This window comes from Nannobrachium achirus, assembly GCF_963921795.1.
Source record: "Nannobrachium achirus genome assembly, chromosome: 4".
NCBI lineage: Eukaryota > Metazoa > Chordata > Actinopteri > Myctophiformes > Myctophidae > Nannobrachium > Nannobrachium achirus.
This window is the reverse complement of record NC_137813.1, coordinates 33,002,629-33,022,388: the sequence shown is the minus strand read 5'-3', so window position 1 is coordinate 33,022,388 and position 19,760 is coordinate 33,002,629. Positions and strand designations below refer to the sequence as shown.

Here is a 19,760-nt window from a genome sequence, read left to right as displayed (position 1 = left end):
AAGAAGATTAGAACTTTGTCATTGTATTTGTGTATTTTAGAAACTATACAGGGGATTACAGATTTTAAGGCTTGAATGTTCATGACATGACAAGACAATGTTCTGCAAGTTTTTCCACACTAAAAGTGAGAGCCTCCCTTGAAGGGAACAGTAGCATTTGCATGATTTTATAAACACTGGATATTTTGAAGTAATAAGTTGGTAATAATATGTATTTTACTCTATCCAGAGTAGTACCTAAGCCATATTGTCTACTTTCATTTGTGTAAAAAAAGACAAAAATAAGCTAAAATAGTTAGCTAAGATGGCTCATCCCAAAACATTTACGCTGAGTTTGAAGTGAGCCGGTGGCTCAGATTGACTTGTTCCTGTAAGTGTTGTGGAGGTCTTTGAGGGTCAGGTATCCTCCGTTACCATGCTCCACTGACACAGAACCAAAACTACCCGCAGCGCTACCTGCAGGCCAGGCCACGTAACTACCACCACCGACCAAGAGAGGAGTCTCCTGCTTCGGGGGATCGGGGGGGACCAGGGAGGAAATGGGAGATGGAGGAGGAGATGAGGAGGAGGAGGGTGGAGGAGAAGACAGAAAGGAGAGTGTTGCCCGTGGTGAGAGGAGGTGGAGAGGGAGAATGAGCGGGCCGGACTCCTGGAGATCATCTGAAAACTCTGCTTCTTCCTCTTCCTCGTCTGCCTGATCCTCCGTGCTGAAGCCAGAGTCTGGACTCTGGGGCGCCCCGTCGCACCGGCTCCCGGGGCGTCGCAGCACCTCGTAGGACGAGGAGGGGGTGGGGGAAGGGCAATGGGTGAGGTGGAGGGTGTGGACGGCGTTGTGAGGAATGAGAAAGTCATCCTGGTAGGTGAAGTAGACGGGGCAGGGGTCCGAGCTAGGGGGCGGGCCGGGGCAGGGGGCCGAGCTAGGGGGCGGGCCGGGGCAGGGGTCCGAGCTAGGGGGGTCACTGGGGTAGCGGGAGAAGAAGTAGTCCCTGTTATGGACCACGTTGGCACCACCGCCACCAATGATACACAAGCCACTGGAGTCGCTGAGGGGGCGAAGGCGGAGCATGGCTGTGGCGGAGGTGGAGGAGGAGCATGGGGTGGAGTCAGGGTCAGACACCTCCACCGAGGAGATGCGGTCACAGGACTGGACCGTGAAGTAGCACTCTAGAGCCGTCTGTGGGTTCAGCCACTCCTGTAGGAGGGGTTGAGGAGAGAGATGACATGGATGTCATGAATGTGCCAGAGCCCTGCAATCGGGTCCGATGCTAAAGATGTGCAAACTCGTCTTGGAATGTTTTCTATGTACACATACTTTGCAGAATATAGTGTGTGAGTTTTGGGGGGTGGGGGGGTAATTTGTCATTGTTGCCTGGAAATAGAAGCAACAGACAAACCACAGCAAGAGGCTAGGCCTGCTTACAGATGATCCTAGTTTCGTCTATGGTTAAACTGTGGTTGAACCTGAATCCTTTTACTGGTAGACAAAACTAATTAAGACCAACCCACCTATCACTTTATGAATCATCCTCTGTGTGTGTGTGTGTGTGTGTGTGTGTGTGTGTGTGTGTGTGTGTGTGTGTGTGTGTGTGTGTGTGTGTGTGTGTGTGTGTGTGTGTGTGTGTGTGTGTGTGTGTGTGAATGAGAGAGAGAGAGAGAGAGAGGACTAAATATATTTTCTTTTTTTTCCAGACTATTTTCCACATTTTATTTTTTTATCCTCACTGTTGAGGAAGCTTGAAATACACAACGTTCACTGCCTGCAGTGTATTGTACATGTGTGTGACACTATAAGCACCTCGAGACCAAGTGTGAACATGTTATGCATGCTGCCTGTGTATTGAAATGTGGTAAATGTGGTTTATGAACAACTAGTATTAAAATGTACATGACTGAAGCTTGACTTAGTTTTTTGTTGTTGTGGTCAAACAGTATCGGGACATTTTTGGTCAGCCTGCATAAGAACGTTGCATGATGGCATCTCTGATTCACCTTCAGATTTCCTCTGTGGACCGTGTGGAAGTATTTAGATGGATCTGGGACTGATAATCCTTTGCAAAGCCTGCAAGGCCAGATCAGAAAAATACAGGCTTATACATTTCATAAAACAATTGTTCAAACAGGAAATACAGTCAAATGTCTACACACACATACACAGTACACACACGCAAGCACACACACGCACGCACGCACGCACGCACGCACGCACGCACGCACGCACGCACGCACGCACACACACACACACACACACACACACACACACACACACACACACACACACACGCTTATACTTACCCAGGGTTTGAGCGAGCCTTGCACAGAACAATCAGAATGACAGTGAAGACAGTGAAGAAGGGAAGTCCGACATACAGTAACCAGAACATCATGTCTGCAGATGGAACACTGAACACTGAAAAAACACACAATAGCAGATGTAGAGCAAGCACATTCATGAATGCATAAACATAGGGAATATAGGGGCGCCCCCTGGCCTACTGGTCCAGGTGCATACCACTTAGGCATTGCCACATGGTCACCGGTTTGATTCCCGATCGCGACGACCTTTGCCGCATGTCACTCCCCATCTCTCCCCCCATTTCCTATCAGTCTACTGTCCTATCAAATAAAGGCATAAAAGCCCCAAAAACACCCCAAAAACATCTTTAAAAGATGTTCAAGCTCACAACACGTTGCGGTGCAATGCATTGTGAGCTCGTACATCTGTTACTTTCAAATATTGAAATAGGGCTTAAGTGGTTCATTCATAATATATATTTGTACGTTTGGGTCCCAAACTTAGAAATGTAGTGCATGGGGCGCCTGCTGGCCTACCGGTCCAGGCGCATACCACATAGGCTCGGTGTAGCCTGATGGCATGACACTGGTTAGAGTCCCGATCCCGACTACATTTGCTGCGTGTCAGTCCCCATCTCTACCCACATTTCCTGTCACTCTACTGTCCTATCAATAAAGGCATAAAAGCCTCAAAACATATCTTAAAAATAATGTAGTGCAGTCAAAAGTACAATAATGTAACCTGACAGCACGTTGCACGTTCGAGTCCCGATCCCGACGCCCTTTGCTGCATGTCACTCCCCATCTCTCTCCCCCATTTCCTGTCAACTTACTAGATACCACAAGTAAAGCTTTATCATTGGGAGCATAAATCGGTGTGCAGACTTTTATTCCTCTACCAACTTACTAGATACTATCAATAAAGCCATGAAAAAGCCCCCCCTCCCCAAAAATGTAATACAAAATAAGTACAGTATATATATTTGAAATGTAGCGGAGTGAAAGTAATGAGGTTTTATATAACAACCCTTCAAGAGATGTGTCCGTAAACTCGCTGTCCCAGGTTGCTTGCCTTGTCTGCTGAGTGGGGGGACGGAATTCGCCTCCCGGTTGGAGGCAGTCTGCTAATAAAATTAAACTTTTTCCCCACTCAACTCTGGCCCGAGATCGCTAGGGGTGGTCATCCAGGATATCTGGCTCGATTGAAAAGGTATCAGATATTTCACTGGCACAGCGGGATATACCGGGCCCGAATTCAAGACAGAGGATCGCTGTCGTTTGAAATGATCACCGATCAACCCCCGGCCCTGAGTTCTGATCTCATGCAATCTCGCATTTCGTCTGTGGGGCCTCTAAAAGTCCACCTCTGCTCTGTGTTAATCTTATGTTACCTTGTTGTTCCTGAACTTCCTGTGCTGGTGTCTCCCAGGATGCTGTGGGACTCCAGTTGCTCCAGTAGGGGTTCATGACATTTACATGGAAAGGCTTGACTCTCACCCGGACCTGGTAGAGGCCAGCCTGTCTGCCCTCCGCTGGGATCTTCAGCGCTTGCTCTCGTGTGGGCAGAGAGTGGATCTCCTGCCAATGTCAGAGAAGGTATGTGTAGGTGTGTACAATGTGCTTATTCAAGTTAGAAACTGACATATAGACCGGGGTCAGGACCCATTTGTGGGTCGCGGACACATTTTAATGGGTCCCTTAATTTTTGGTTTCCTACATTTTGTTTTTAATTATTATTTAAAAACATTTTTAAAACTCATTCCCAAAAAAACATTTTTCATGAATGAAAAACTAATTCAATGATTATTTCAGTAATTTCATTGAGAAATGTTTTATGTTTTTTGTTTAAAGGTAGGGTAAGTTATTTCACTTAAGTTTCAGTTTCAGTTTTCATGTAGATGACAGGCGGGGGCTTCCTCCAATCATGATCTAGTGGGGGCGGGCCATGGTGCACGTAAGACCTGCCCCCACTCAACCATGATTGGAGGAAGGCCCCACTCAATCCTGATTGGAGGAAAACCTGTTGGTGGAGCAACTGAAACTAATCATTTCTCCTCACAGGGGATAAAGCTTAAGTCCAAATATGGACCAAACGCTCTATAGTACTATAGATAGATATATACAGTATATATACTACTATCAGAACATAGACCCATTTTGTTATTATTTGAATTAAATGAAATCACTTATCCTACCTTTAATAAGTAGTGAAAATAGACAATCTACAAGCTCACAGTGTGGGGTGGGTGAAGCGACACGTTGCTTGTGAGCTTGTAGATCTGCTATATTCACTAGTTTGCTTCCCAGGCAAACATCTAATTTCTCTTTTGGGTCTTGAGCTAAAAGGTTTGGGAACCACGGTCTTTGCCTTTGCAAATGTGTCATTGAAACTCACACACAGACACACACACGCACGCACACACACACACACACGCACACACACGCACAAACTCACACACACACACACACACGCACACACACACACACACACACACACACACACACACACACACACGCGCACGCACACACACACACACACACACACACACACACACACACACACACACACACACACACACACACACACACACACACACACACACACACACCTCCCATGTTTGGTGATGCTGCTTGATCTGGACTTCGAACTGGAAGAGTTTGATGAGCTTTGAGCGTGGAGCTCCTGGATCCCAACTGATCCAGGTCTCATTGACACCAGAGCTGATGTTGGGGGAACTGGGAGGATGCATCTTAACTGTCCACACACACACACACGCACACGCACACACGCACACACACACACACACACACACACACACACACACACACACACACACACACACACACACACAATCAGGATGACCTCCTCTACAATTACGAATAAATTAACAAAAGTAATATAAAATGTAATTAAAAAAGTACAGTATAGATGAGGTAGGCTAGAGGAAGATCACCCACTGTGTTCTGCTGGCTTGTAGTCGGTCAGTCTGTCCACTGTCAGGTTGTTACACTGCACCTCAATGCTGGGCATAGTCTCATAAAAGGAGAAGAAGAAGCTCTGCAGAGATAATAAAACACACAGACTACCTTGATAAGTAGCTAAAGTGGTGTGGGTCTTCCCATGTAGAAGCAGGACTCCCTCACGCTGTCTTCAAATGCAAATAAACCGTTTAATGGAAATCATAAGGTTGTGGTGCATAGACCTTCATCTGGTTATTTTATATGATCAAGTTATTATAAGATAACCTGATGAGGTGTTACAGACAGACATTGTTCTGCTTATTGCATGAGTTACTCCTCTCCTTCCCTCTCTCTCACCAATCAAGATCTGATCTGATATTTTACAACATATGATAATATTCGTCCACACACACTTCATAGGAAATAGCAATGTCATCATTACAAAAGTTAATTCAACACATGCATGGGACCTTTTACAAGTAGTTGTGGGCTCGCCAGTACCTGGCGAGCACACTTTAGATATTGTCATTATTTATTTATTTATTTATTTATTTATCTAGTAAGTAGACGGGAACTTCGGTTCCTTTCTACTCCTACATACTTAGTGAGAAAATGAAAATAAAAACATCAATGTGTTCAGCCTACAGTGGCGACGTGTGCTATTATTTTATACAGCAATCGGCCAAATGGTGGCGCTGTAGAAAGCCTTCGAAAGTGCGATCTTTGAACAGGTATAGCTCATGCTGTGTTATACATACAGCCATGAAACCTGTATACACTTATGCGTCTCCTCATGCCGAACAACTTTTACCCTCTAACTTTTGACCTCTGACCTTTAGGTCTCCCACAATTCGGAATTATATGAAAAACAGTAAAAATCTATCTCCTCCTGGGATTTTCGCGTCAAGTGCACAAAACTTTTTTCACATGAACTTTGAACCTATATCTACACAGGCTATGTGGTGAGAAGTTTGTACGTTAAATAATGATTTTTTTATAATTCAATATATATTGCGGTTTTATGCAAATTATTCTTCTGCCTCTAAATCATACATGCAAAGTTACACGTTCATGGCATTTGGCAAAGATGTGGAGGGTTAGTCAAAGTATCACTGAAACCAATTTTATTCCAATCGGCCAAAGGGGGGCGCTATACGAAGCGTCTGAAAATTCAAACTTCAAACGGGCATAAGTCATGACTCGTTTCGTTTGAAGACATGCAACTTGTTACACGCGTGCTTTGACTCAAGCGGAAGACATCTGTGTCGTTGTTAAGTAAGCTCCACCCTTCGATTTTCCGCCGCTTTGAGCAGTTTGTAAAACGCGTAATCCCGCTTTTATTCTGGAATTTTCGCGTCACGTGCACAAAACTTTTTTTACGTGAACTTTGGACCGATATCTAAAGATCTGTCAGATCGGATTTCTTTAACATTGAAACATGCTTTTTTAAATAATTCAAACAATATTGCATTTTTATGCAAATTATTCTTCTGCCTCTAAAACATACAAGCAAAGTCACATTTTCATGACAAAATAGTGTAGAGGGTTAGTTCAAATATCACTGAAACCAATCTTACCCCAAATGGCCAAAGGGGGGCGCTATATAATTTTGAGCAGTTTGTAAAACGCTTAAACCCGTTTTTATTCTAGGATTTTTTTTTGCAATTTGCATGAAACATTCTACACGCAATCTAAGGACCTTTATCTAACATGCCTATGAAGTGCACACAAAAAAATTATAAAATAATAATAATAAATATAGCTGCAAGCAGCGATAAAGTGTCCAAAGCCAAAAACACCTCAAATCATGAACACAGCCTGGGATGTGCGTGAAATCTTGCAAGCACATTCCCAATAGGTCAAGGAACAGATACCAACCTTCTCACATTGGCCTGTTATAGCGCCACCAGCGGGTCAACTTTTGCACAACACATTTTTGGAACAAAATGGACCAATCTTTGACGTCAGTAACGTCAAAGAGAGCACTGCCTGCGATCTTGACATTTTGTGCTTTTATAGCCATTGTTTTCTGGCTTGAAGCGAGCCCACAATTGTTTCGAAGGAACAATATTTTTCTAGTTCTATTTGTTATACTAGCCCTTACCCGTTCAAAGATATGAGCTCCAAAATGATGTGCAGTGTGTGGGTTATGGGATGTGCACTGTGCACACAGTATATGAGGGATGGAAAGTAACTTTAACTGGTGCTTGCATGATGTAGGAGCATCAATGTAAGAAACCCGTTTCGTTTAATGGCTACAGAGATACTGTTCCCCCCCCCCCCCAGCCCGCCCGCCCACCCGCCTGCACACACACCCGCCTGCCTGCACACACACACACACACACACACACACACACACACACACACACACACACACACACACACACACACACACACACACACACACACACACACACAGAGCTGGTTTAACATTTTGCCTCAAGCTAGATGCAGAATAGATGTGCCTCATGCTAGATGCAGAATAGATAGTAGATACACCATAAAAATGCTAATATACAGCATACGATTTGTGAAAGTGACAAACGGGCTTCACAGTTATGTCAGGTGTGTTCATATGCTTATGGTGATGCAATTTCAGATCAATTGCTCCAGCCACTGAGGAGAAACGCTGTGACAGACACTCACTCACTCAGACAGACATTCGCAAAATGATAGTATAGATGGGTGACTTACGCGTGACTTCTTTACAAAGACAAGACTGCAGCTTCGAACTGATTTTCCAAGACTTTCTTGCATTTTTAGTTTACAGTTTTTCCTAAAGACACAACAAACAAGTGATTAAAAAAAGGTGTGATTTATACTATAGGCCTACTATTTATTCTGTGAAACAGTCCTAAATGTCATGGTTAATAAACACCCAGACCACCAAAACTAAATTAGAAGACAAAAAGAGACATTAGTCATGTAATTGGTTATTTAGAATATTTTGTTTCCTAACAATTTCGCAATAATCACAAGTGGCAAAGTCTGTATATCAGCAGTTGAGTGCAGATTAGAATCAAATACCAGAAAAGACCAGAACTGAAGAACAGAGGCATATTCTTTTATTATTAAGAAAGGGAACCCAGCATGGGCCTCCGATCTTGAGTACCTACAGTATATTTAGGCGTGGCAGATTTGCATGACCTGTCTCTATAGTAACTGCTCCTAAGGTACAGTAAGAGGTGAGTAACACACCTAATTGAATCCTCTCCATTCCTGGTAAAGAACGTCTTTGTTCCAAGGACCCAGCAGTCGACTCCTGGGTCTGCCTGAGAGCTGTTCCACGTACAGCTCATATTGTTCACAAAGTCGTTCACACACGACAATCCTTGAGAGGACAAACAGCAGGCAGAAGAGATTAAGATGGTTTAGAATAGAAGACGAATAGTCCCCAGCTCCTTGGGGTGTTTTTTTGTCACTGTATATTTGCACATACAGTACGTGAGATTTGTTCTCTCTATTTACCCACAAATCAAAGGCTTACTGAGTCAATACTAAAGATTCGCTTCACTCACTAGTTACTATGACCCATACAGATGTACCTGTGTTGTGAGAATGGACTGAGTTTGCAGAGAACAGAAGCGCCAGGAAATGCAATGACCACAGTATCTCCATGGCAACGGCCTCCATCTGCCTAAGAACAAACGGAAAGAAATCCTAGTGACAATTTTAGACTTTAATAGGCACTTAAATATTCAATTTCATTCCATTTTTATAATCTAAGAGTAATAACTTTGCACACAGCTACGGCAACGGTCAAACTGTTCTCTTGCTTGATTTTTCTTTTTCTTCTTGTTGTATATTTACTACTACTACTACTACTACAGTACTGTTGTTATTGCCAGACCCATGAAATGGGTAGGCCTACATAAGCAAATGTCGGTCCGGGTTTTCTATATAAAGGGTATATATGATGATGACATGATGATGACATGCCTACAAAAGGCATGATGTCATAAATGATGATGACAGACAGGGGGTCTGGCACAACCAGGTTGACCTGGTCTAGTTATTATTACTAATGCTGCTACAATGTTTGAGGAACCCCAACAAAATATATTTTACTCTTATTAAGACAAAAGTAACACCTTGAACTATAACATTGAAATAGATGGAACTGAAACCTATAGTATATTATGTGGCAACAAATTAAACAAATTAACAATGGCATTTACATCTAGCAAAAGACCTACAGGTAAAAGCTTGATAAAAAGCATCATGCACCAGGGTCTTTCCTGATACTACTGCTTTTGTAAGCACAATAACTGGGTATTATTATAAGAGGGTAATCAGCTGAAAACCAGTCTAACTCTTCATAATGACCCAGTAAAAAGTGTTGAAAATAGTTGAAAAAAAGTGTTTAAAGTTTCTGACTAGACAGTTGAAACCAATTCAACCCACTATCACCTCCCATCTCTGCTCTTGTGCATATACTGAAGAGGTGCAGAGCGAGATTCATTCACACTCGGCTGAGGTGAAAGCGGAGGTCTGAGTGTGAGGGGGCTGCAATTAGCAGTAAAAACTCTGTTTACTGTGCTGCGGTGATTTGCTGATGTGCTGCTGTGTTACGGTAAATGTAGTGCACATGTGTGTAGGTTACTGTCTACCACTTCTGGAGAGGAGAGTCCACATACAGTACACGTATGTGTAATCTAACCACACACACATGTTTAGTTTCAAGGGGTGAATAAACTGAAGAGATGAGAAGAGAAAAATACAGCTTGGGAAACAAAACAAGTTTTCTCTAAAACTGCAAAAGTAATTCAGTAGGTTAAACATTATTACTCAAAACAGCAGATGGAGGGAAAATAATCATAACAATGACAAGAGCCTATTAGTAGATAGTAGATACTCTTCAACACACACAACGATTGTCTTCACTGTTTGTTCTTATAATAAGCTGTGTGTCGGCTCTCCAAAGCCAAGAGTCAATGTAGCGCATGACAAATATATAACATTTTAACATGTGAAGAGCTACTTTATTAATACACTACAGGAAAAAAACTATTTTATGAGCAAACAAATAGCAGCATAAATAAAATAAAAACTCTACCTTGTTAGATTGTCAGCATAGAACCCAGTCAGTGTGTGCGCAGGTGACCTCCTGAGTCATTGTACATTCTCATCCCTTCTGGTCTGTCTAATTTCCTGTTCAATGAGCTATATGAGTCTTCTTCTAAACCCCCCCTACTAGCACCCCCCTTCCGCTGTTAGTATGTTTCACTCTTATGCTCTCTCCATCTCTCATTCTCTCACTCCATCTGCATTTCCCCGCTGTCTCAACCTTTATCTCTCACTCACTATGTGACTCACGTAACTCTAACACACTCACCCCTTGTTCTTATTCTTCTCTTCGCTCCCTCTTGATTTAAAGTGCCCGATGACATTTTTAAGTTGCTACTTCTAAATGCAGCTCCTGATGTGAGCAGGAAGCCTCAATACAAGAAAACAAAAACTAATGTACAGTGTGTGTGTGTGTGTGTGTGTGTGTGTGTGTGTGTGTGTGTGTGTGTGTGTCTGTGTGGGAGAGAGAGAGAGAGAGAGAGAGAGAGAGAGAGAGAGAGAGAGAGAGAGAGAGATATCAAACACAGGCATTAGATGTACAGACATTTATGTGCTTAAATGCAAACTCACCACCAGTAGGGTTTCTAAGCACAATAAAAAGGCAACAGGTGAGGCTACAAGTCTTCAACAAAAATAGAGGGACAGTGAGGATAAGATGGGTAGCCTGTGGAGAAAGAGAGAGACTCATTACCGGCCAGAGAGCTATTTTGGATGACCAATGTGGGGATTATATCACAATGTGTGCTGCAATCTCTCAGAATGGAGTCCTCCACAGCCATGTCAACTTCCTTCATCCTTACGGCCATAGCTGGTAATCAGAAGGTCACAGGTTCTCCTCTTGGCCGGCTCATGTTTAGGCGCAAGATAATTAATCCCTTACAGCTTCTACCCATACGCTTATCCATGACCATCTGAGCAGTGGTCAGCTGGGTGGAGCTGAAACAGATGTCTGATAGCAGATTCAGGCATGACAATGTCATGCCACGTCATGCCATGTCTTCAATTTGTAAAAGTCGAGACCCTCGTCTCGGCAGTTGACCCTCATTCAAACAAACAAATAGCTCATGTAGTGCCCAGGGTCCCAAACGGACCTTCGGGAGTCCCAGTAAACCAGTAGTACTGGTCTTTTGCGTTGTGTTTGGTCAATGTATATTCCTATTCTAACCATTAAGGACAGGAACACATTTTTGCGTTGTTGTTGTTATGTACAATATACAGAAAATCTTTGATAAATCTAATACATATTTGAAGATTTTCTGAAAACATAGGTGAGGATTTAGAAGGCATTTTTAGAATCGGTGGGTTAACAATACCTCTGAAGTGTTCTCTCCCCGCGTCATCAGCGCCCACACCCTAAGAGGGGTTGGCGAAAGGGCCTTTCTGTGTGGAGGTTGCATGATCTCCCCGTGTATCCTAGGGTAGGTCTAGGTACCCTCACAAAAACATGCAGTAATCCTGGTCTTAATATACTGCCTCCCCTGGTCAGCCAGGGTGCCTGATGGAGGGGAAAGTAACTGGTTGGAATAACGTCTTCCTTCCACACACTACGTCCTACCGGGGAAACTCCCCCCTGCTAGGTGATGAGAAGCGGCTTGCTCACTCCTCATGCACTGAAGGAAGCATGAGCTCAGTTTGGGGCCCTCCTAAGGTTGGCAGAGGGAGAGTAGCGCCCAGGATTACAGTTTAGGCAATGGCACTGGATGAAAAATGGGTTAAAAATCATAGGATAAAGATTTTGAAAAAAAAAAAAAACAAGAAAACTAAAAAGAAAAAGAAAAAAAAACTCTGAGAAGATGAAACCTAGAAAACTGTATATCATTACAAAAGTAGAAAAGTGTTAAGTTGTTTTAATAAATCATTATTTAGTTTTAAATTAGTTTTTCAAAGGCTATCGATCTAAGGTATTCTGCTCTTTGTGCGTGTGGTTGTGATCACATGGACAGCATTACTGTACATTGAAGGTCAATGAACAATTTTATTAGTGTGAGTGAGTGGGTTGAAAGCCTGAAGCCCACCATACCACACGCACGCACGCACGCACGCACGCACGCACGCACGCACGCACGCACGCACGCACGCACGCACGCACGCACGCACACACACACACACACACACACACACACACGCACACACGCACACACGCACACACGCACACACGCACACACGCATGCACACGCACACACGCACACACGCCCACCATACCACACGCACGCACGCACGCACGCACGCACGCACACACACGCACACACGCACACACGCACACACGCATGCATGCATGCATGCACATACACAAAGTTGCTGTAGTAGTGGATGAGTGAAACCCACCACATACAGTGTAAGTAATGGCAGCAATGGACGAGGGAGGGAGGGGCACAAGAGGGTGAAGGGTGGAGGTGAGAAAAAAGCGTAGAAGAAAAGATGTGTAGTTGACACAGTTTGCGGTACCCAAAGCTCAAAGTCTGTGCCTGAACAACAAGAAAACAGTCCACCAAGAGACCACAACGACGCAGGCAGGGGCTTTGTATTGTGAAGAGGAGAACAATGAAGAAAATTAAGATTTTTGCTTAGTTGTGCGGCACGTTGCACAACCATGTATACATCAGGCTTACGTCAGTCCAGTGCATTGAGTTAAGAATTGTCTATTGCAATCAAAGCAACAGAAACAGATTAATAATTTGATGAATACATAAAAAACTGTCCCAACTCCAACTGATTTCCCCTTGGGATAATAAAGGTATCTATCTATCTATCTATCTATCAGTATTTATCACTCTCTTAAAATCTGGTGAATCATCTGTCTCTTCTAGAAATCAAAGAAACTGGTCATTTATTTTATTGAATCTTTATTTAATCTTGAATAATCGATTGAGGGCAAACCCTCATTTGCAATATAGGTGAGAGTACAATTCATCCATTATTTTAACCAAATGGTAATTTCTTTTATTCAATCTTTATTTAATCTTGAATAATCGATTGAGGGCAAACAAACCCTCATTTGCAATAAAGTCAAGAGTACAATTCATCCAATATTTTAACCAAAATAGTTATATGGTTAAAAAGCGAATAAACACTAACAAACTCAGCTTAAACAATTAGTCAGGTAACGTATGACTTTCTAGAGTAATAAAGGCTAAATAGGCATCCAGGGGGGGGGGGGGGGGGGCACAATTTTAATGCTGTAGGAGATTTGATTATTGATTGGTTGATTGACGTTTTTATTGACAAAAATCCATATACATGACCATAATTGTATATATCTTTCAAAACAAGAAAAAGAGAGCTTATTTCGAGTGTGGTCCTGTGATCCTGAATGTGTGTGTGTGTGTGTGTGTGTGTGTGTGTAAATTGAGTGCCATTTGTTTGGGGGTAGCAGACGCATACAGAAAGAACGTTCCCATCCTGTGCTCCCCATCCTGTAATTAATTCCAAATATATTTCTGTCAATAACATTCTCTGTGATCCTGATTTGTAAGCCTTTGATTTGTTTATCAGTCAATCAAAGGTTATTTTAAATGTGTCTTGCTTTTAACTGCCTACACAAGAGAAGCAGAGGGAGAGAAAGAATAATATTGTTGCCTGCCTTATTATAAGCGAAAGCCTACATCTCTTAGAATAGAACAGACAAAAGTGACTCTTCAGGGTTTAAAACTTAGATTTGTCTTTTGTGAGAGCGTCGCTGTCCATGGTGCCTAGTTTTCCTTTTCTTTCTCAGCCGTTGGGGGGGGGGGGGGGGGGGGGGGGTCTTGTGCTCCACAGACCCTCAATCCAGGTAAAAACAACTTCTCACGGCTGTCCTTGGCTGTAACACCTACCACCACTCTGAACCCAGCTTTGCATCAGACCCAAAGAGTATCAACTCTGTTTCTCCAAGATGGAGAAACAACTTGTTGTGATGCTGATTTTGTGAAGTTCTGCATTAAGTAATTTCTTTACCTCTGTTATATCATGATGAGAGACTAGGACAGTTGAATCATCACCGAAAGGAAACAGGTTACAATCACTGCCCGACTTCATGGTGAATGGTGCATTTATATAGCCTAGCACTTTTATCCAAGGCACTTGCAAAGATTACATTCACCCAGTCACACACATATTCATACACCGATGGCAGAGGAAACCATGCAAGGCACCAACCTGCTCATCGGGAGCATTGGAGCAACTAGGGGTTCAGAATTTTAGCAGAAAAGAAGAGGACCTAAAATTCTCCCTTGAGGAACCTCACGATAGTGGTAGAGGTGAGGATATGGTGCGATTCATATCACTTATTCTCTGCCCCCAGATAGGACCTAACCCACTGCAAGGATGCACCGTCAAACCACAAAGCCCAGAATTTGCTCAAAAGGATATCATGACGACCTTAAAGGATACTGTGGCAAGTATTATAGCTATTACTGGTAATATTTATTGTACTGTTTATTAACTGTTCCGACAAACACTACATAACCCAGCTGTACAGCTGGGCACATCATTTGCATCCCATCGGAATGCAAATACTAGATACATTTTTGTGAACAATATTAACAGAAACATTTCACAGCCATAAATTCCCACTGAGAACTACAATTATGAGAGACTATGGTGGGTGGTACAGGTGCAGCAACATTTTTAAAGGACCTTCATCTTCAATGTATTGTCACTTCACAGTTGCATACCAACAAGTACAAAGGAGGAGGGTTGATATTTCAACATAATTCTAGAATAGAGTACATGACATTTTCCTACATTGTGAAATTGGCACTGTAGGCGGTAGTGCTCAGAGTAAAAACTAAAAAATAAGAGTCTCACTATGTCTGTAAGCATATCTGTCAATCATCACTGAATGAACATCACAGCATACATAGGTTGATGACAGTTTATCTTTTATTGTTGAGTCAGACAGATCAGATGTCTCCTACTTCAAACATCCTCAGTGTAGTGAACGCTCAGACGAGATTACTACTATAGATAGCCATTATAGGTCTGACTTGACAGGGAAGGCTGCAGGTAGTGACAGTTTCAGTGGTTTCTGTCGAAACCACGTCAGTGATGCTGCCAGTTGGCCTCACTTCTCTGACAACACAACACAACACAACACAACACAACACAACACAACACAACACGCCTCCACACCAAACGACACCGGAACACGAAAAGAAAAGAAAATCCCCATATTTGATATGTTGCATCTCAGGTATTCTTTTGGTCAGATTATAGTTTTCGCTGGGGTTTTTTCCAACCTCAGAGTTGATTAGATGACAAATCTCTCTATTAAGGTCTATACCTAAAAAAAGAAAAAAAAACTACTGTACTGAACTAACATTTCAACAGGGGTTAGTCAATGTTGACCAATGACAATATATGCAAATAGATTTACTTTCAACAATGCACTCACATGCTTGCATGTGTATAAGCATACAGTACACATTGCATACTGAAATTGAACCACAGAGTGGTGCCATGTGAGTGAAAGGTTGCAGTTTAATGATGGCAAGACACACATTTGAATTAGTCAACCACAGAGACCACAGTCTAGTTTTGTCAAACCAAACAACAAACTAATGATTCAGAGGCTTTCCCTCTATGCTATATTTCTTCGTGAAGCATCAGAGCTATATTTGGACAAAGACAATTCAGTTATATATAATCAAATGAATGGCACTTTTCCAATCATATTTGGTAATACATTTATTTTTTTGCCTTTATTTTGACAGTGATATTGCAGACAGTTGTTCAGCAAATGGCCCAGCCGGCTGGGAATCAAACAGGGCACCTGTTGAGCAGGCGCCCTAACCACTTGTCACCCCATCATAATGGATTTTTAAGTCTGATACAGAATTAGGAGTGAGGGTTAATTCTACAGTCCTGTGCTATGTGCAGTGCACGACACGTGTATGTGTTTGTGTGTGTACGTGAGCAACTATATGTGCTTTAGCAACTTCCAAATGTGTTACTAAAGTGTGATTTGTGTTTGGTGCGTATGTGCAGATGTTTCAGTAGTATGTTTGCCTGTGTGTGTGCGTGTGTGTGTGTGTGTGTGTTGTGGTCAGGGGTAGGAAGCAGCACCTCATTTTGTGGCGCCCTTGTTTTCCATTTCTTTCAGCATTTTGTTGAGCTTCTGGTTCACTATGTTCCTCTCTGTCCATTGCACTACAACCGTTAAGACATAACAAAACATGACAAAATTATGTGTGAGATAATACATAACCGAGACAGAACAAAATGTAATGTTAGAGCAGAGAAGAAGAGAACAGAGGCAGACCACATCAGGGGCAGACATCAAAATCACAAAAGAACTGGGCAATCATATTGCCTGGAAGAACAAAAATAATAAGATACTTAAAGGGATATTTATCTTTCAAAAGCCCTTTGGTAATTTTATCGTCTAATAATTATGAACACCCTGAACAGTTTTCAATTTGCTTCATTCAATATTTAGAAATTTGATGTAAATGCTATCAGTCCACCTCCAGGAGGAGGGCCCCATACACACCCATTGTAACTTCAAACTCCATTTTAACCATGATAGATTCATTAAAAACACCCATTATTTTTTCTGCTGACTCATAATACCCTCCTAATATGTGAGCATGCCGTGTTTTTTTATAACATTTTTCATTTATTTTTAATATTATTTTATTGTATTTTTTTTTTCAATTTTCCCAAAGAATTATTAAAAATAAATGAATGTTATAAAAAAAAAAAAAAACACGGCCAGCTCACGTATTAGGAGGGTAGTATGAGTCACCAGAAAAAATAATGGGTGTTTTTAATGAATCTATCATGGTTAAAATGGAGTTTGAAGTTACAGTGGGTGTGTATGGGGCCCTCCTCCTAGAGGAGGACGACTGATAGCATTTACATCAAATATCTAAATATTTAATGAAGCAAATTAAAATCTGTTCAGGGTATTCATAAAAGCCTGATTAGACGATAAAATGACCAAAAGTTTTTTTAAAGTGAAATATCCCTTTAACTGCTGAATTAAGGACTCAAAGACATGGCGGGAGGGACATGACATGACTCACTCATTTCATTAGTTTGGCGGCCATGCCAGAGCTGTGGGTCTGTATAGGGGGCAGGCAGGGAGTGCCTAATGTAGGAATCCTTGGCAAGGGACTTCCACATCCCAGAAGAGCCTGGAGATGAAAGATCGAGCCAGTGGATGACAAGCAAGGGATATAGAGGATGGGAGGAGGATGTATTTCAAACATTCTTATTGTACACGTACAGTATCTGTTATCTGCACCAATCTGTGTTCAAATTCCATTGAGTGCATTCAGATTCAGTGTGGCTACTTTAATGGCTTTTCCCCCTCAAGGTCTAATATATTTTATTGTATATATTTTTTTGTTATCAGTGCTGATGAACAGGTTTATTTAATGTCATATCGTGCTTATAATGAGTTAATGTTTAAGCAGAGGAGCAAACTTAACTTTCTTTTTACCTTTCACTGAGAATGAGCAAGCTAGCCAAGAGACAACCTTTTACTGATAATTTAAAGCAATATGTTAGGTACAAAAAGGTAATTAAGATAAGTGATAAGTACAACCTGAAACAACGCACATGGAAAACAACCAGACATGAATAATTGAACAGGAAAAGTGGGTTCAGTTTCAGCTACGGCATTTTCTTGTTTTATCATGTACATGTGTTTTCCATTTTCAGGCTTGTGTGGCTAAAGGCTTTACCTGTAACTAATTCTAACTATAATCTAAATCATATTCAGTAGCGTTTGGATGTGTGGTAGTGGTAGAGGATTTACTGCACAGTGATGTTGTTTTTTTCAATGGTCCTGAGACCCATGGGTGGGTTCCAGCCAGGGAAATGTAATGTCCTCAAAACAATGTGTAATATAACAAAGTTGTAGTGTTAAACCTGTATTCAATGTTATATGTTAATAATTATGGTTATATTCATGCATGTCGAAAATTGATTTAATAAACAGAAATGCTTGAGTAAATGAAATCCCAATTAAAAATAAATAAATGTGGAATTATTTACAACATATAAACCACGTGACGTAATTAACATTACGGTGATGACACAACCCCTAATTACAAGTCAATGTTGCTCTTAAAATGCCATGTGCGCATCATCCAATCTGCCCCAAATTGGCATTGAGGAACCTGTGAACAACATAGAATAAAACAGGATTTCACTACAAAGGTGCTTTGTTGCATTAACACATTCCCCCCACTGAATTATATTGGGTAGAACATGATCTCAGGACTCGTGTCATTGTATCACAGGGTTTTGATATTCCATACTCGGTATGGAATTTCAAAACACAGTATGGCATAGCTTGTTGTTGAACTTTGCAAAACAATTAGTGGAAAGGGCCTATTTCTTAGTAAAAAAAAAACACAACACAAATAAATGTCATGAACAGAACACATCTATCAACACCAAATTGGAATTGCATGTTGGGGGGCTATAAAGAGCACCTCCTCCAAAAGCACTTTCACTAATGCCCAAAAGGGCTACCACCAGTGGTGGAAAGTAACAAATGTACTTAAGTACTGTACTTAAGTTTTTTTTTGGTATTTTTACTTTTACTTGAGTATTTTCAATTTCCAATACTTTTACTTCTACTCCACCACATCTCGGATCTAAATATTGTACTTTTACTTCACTACATTTATTTGACAAGTTTAGTCACTATAGTTACTTTGTAGATTGATTATAATTACAAAACATAGCCTACATTTACCACTTCAGCCCTATTTCAGCCATTTGAAAATAGACAATCTACAAGCTCACAAATTCACAATGTGTGTGGTGCGACACATTGTGAGCTTGTAGATCTGCCATTTTCAAAGGATTTGAAATGGGGCATTCTGCACAACGAGTAAGCCTTCTACTTTAGAACATTTTGATGCAAATACCTTTGTACTTTTACTCAAGTAAATTTTGAATTCCAGACTTTTACTTGCAACAGAGTATTTCTATGGCAATATTGATACTTTACTTAAGTAAAACATTCGATTACTTTTTCCACCACTGGCTACCACAAATGCAAAAAGTTTCACCATAGCTACCACATTTCTGTTACTCAAAGACAGGCATTGACAGCTGTGCAGATTAATAAACCAACTTTAAAAGGTTAGTGACCTGGAAAAGTGTTGTTTCGAAGACAGTGGCCCAGGCTGTGGTAGCTGTAGTGTGTGGTAGTGAAGACCGATTCAAGTTCAGTGTAGTGAGGCAGAGAGAGGGGAGGCACTGTGGGACATTCTACCTTCATCACCTACAATAGGACAAGATGCCGAAGAAGTTTGTCAGATTAGCAGTAATTTACATTAAAAGTACACAATTTTACTATGCAGACACTCTATTGTTGGCTTTTAACACAAGACAATCTGCAAAAACTATTTTAGTGCACTAACCACTTTTGGGTTTGTCTCTTGTTGGCCCAGGGAGGTGGCCATACTTCTTACTTCAACCGCAAGAGAAGCGAGAGGAAA

The 19,760-nt window shown here is 41.6% G+C and overlaps 1 protein-coding gene across 1 annotated transcript; it reads right to left on the bottom strand.

The window, feature by feature from the left end:
* Positions 1–352: 352 nt before the first annotated feature.
* Positions 353–19,724, bottom strand: il2rb (interleukin 2 receptor, beta; the record flags this gene model as incomplete). The annotated part of the gene is made up of 9 exons (XM_080723225.1): positions 353–1,192; positions 1,990–2,087; positions 3,684–3,870; positions 4,902–5,047; positions 5,251–5,350; positions 7,948–8,029; positions 8,452–8,584; positions 15,366–15,369; positions 19,683–19,724. 9 exons carry the CDS (start codon positions 19,722–19,724, stop codon positions 353–355), a joined length of 1,632 nt encoding a protein of 543 aa, XP_080579351.1.
* Between the last annotated feature and the right edge of the window lie 36 nt (positions 19,725–19,760).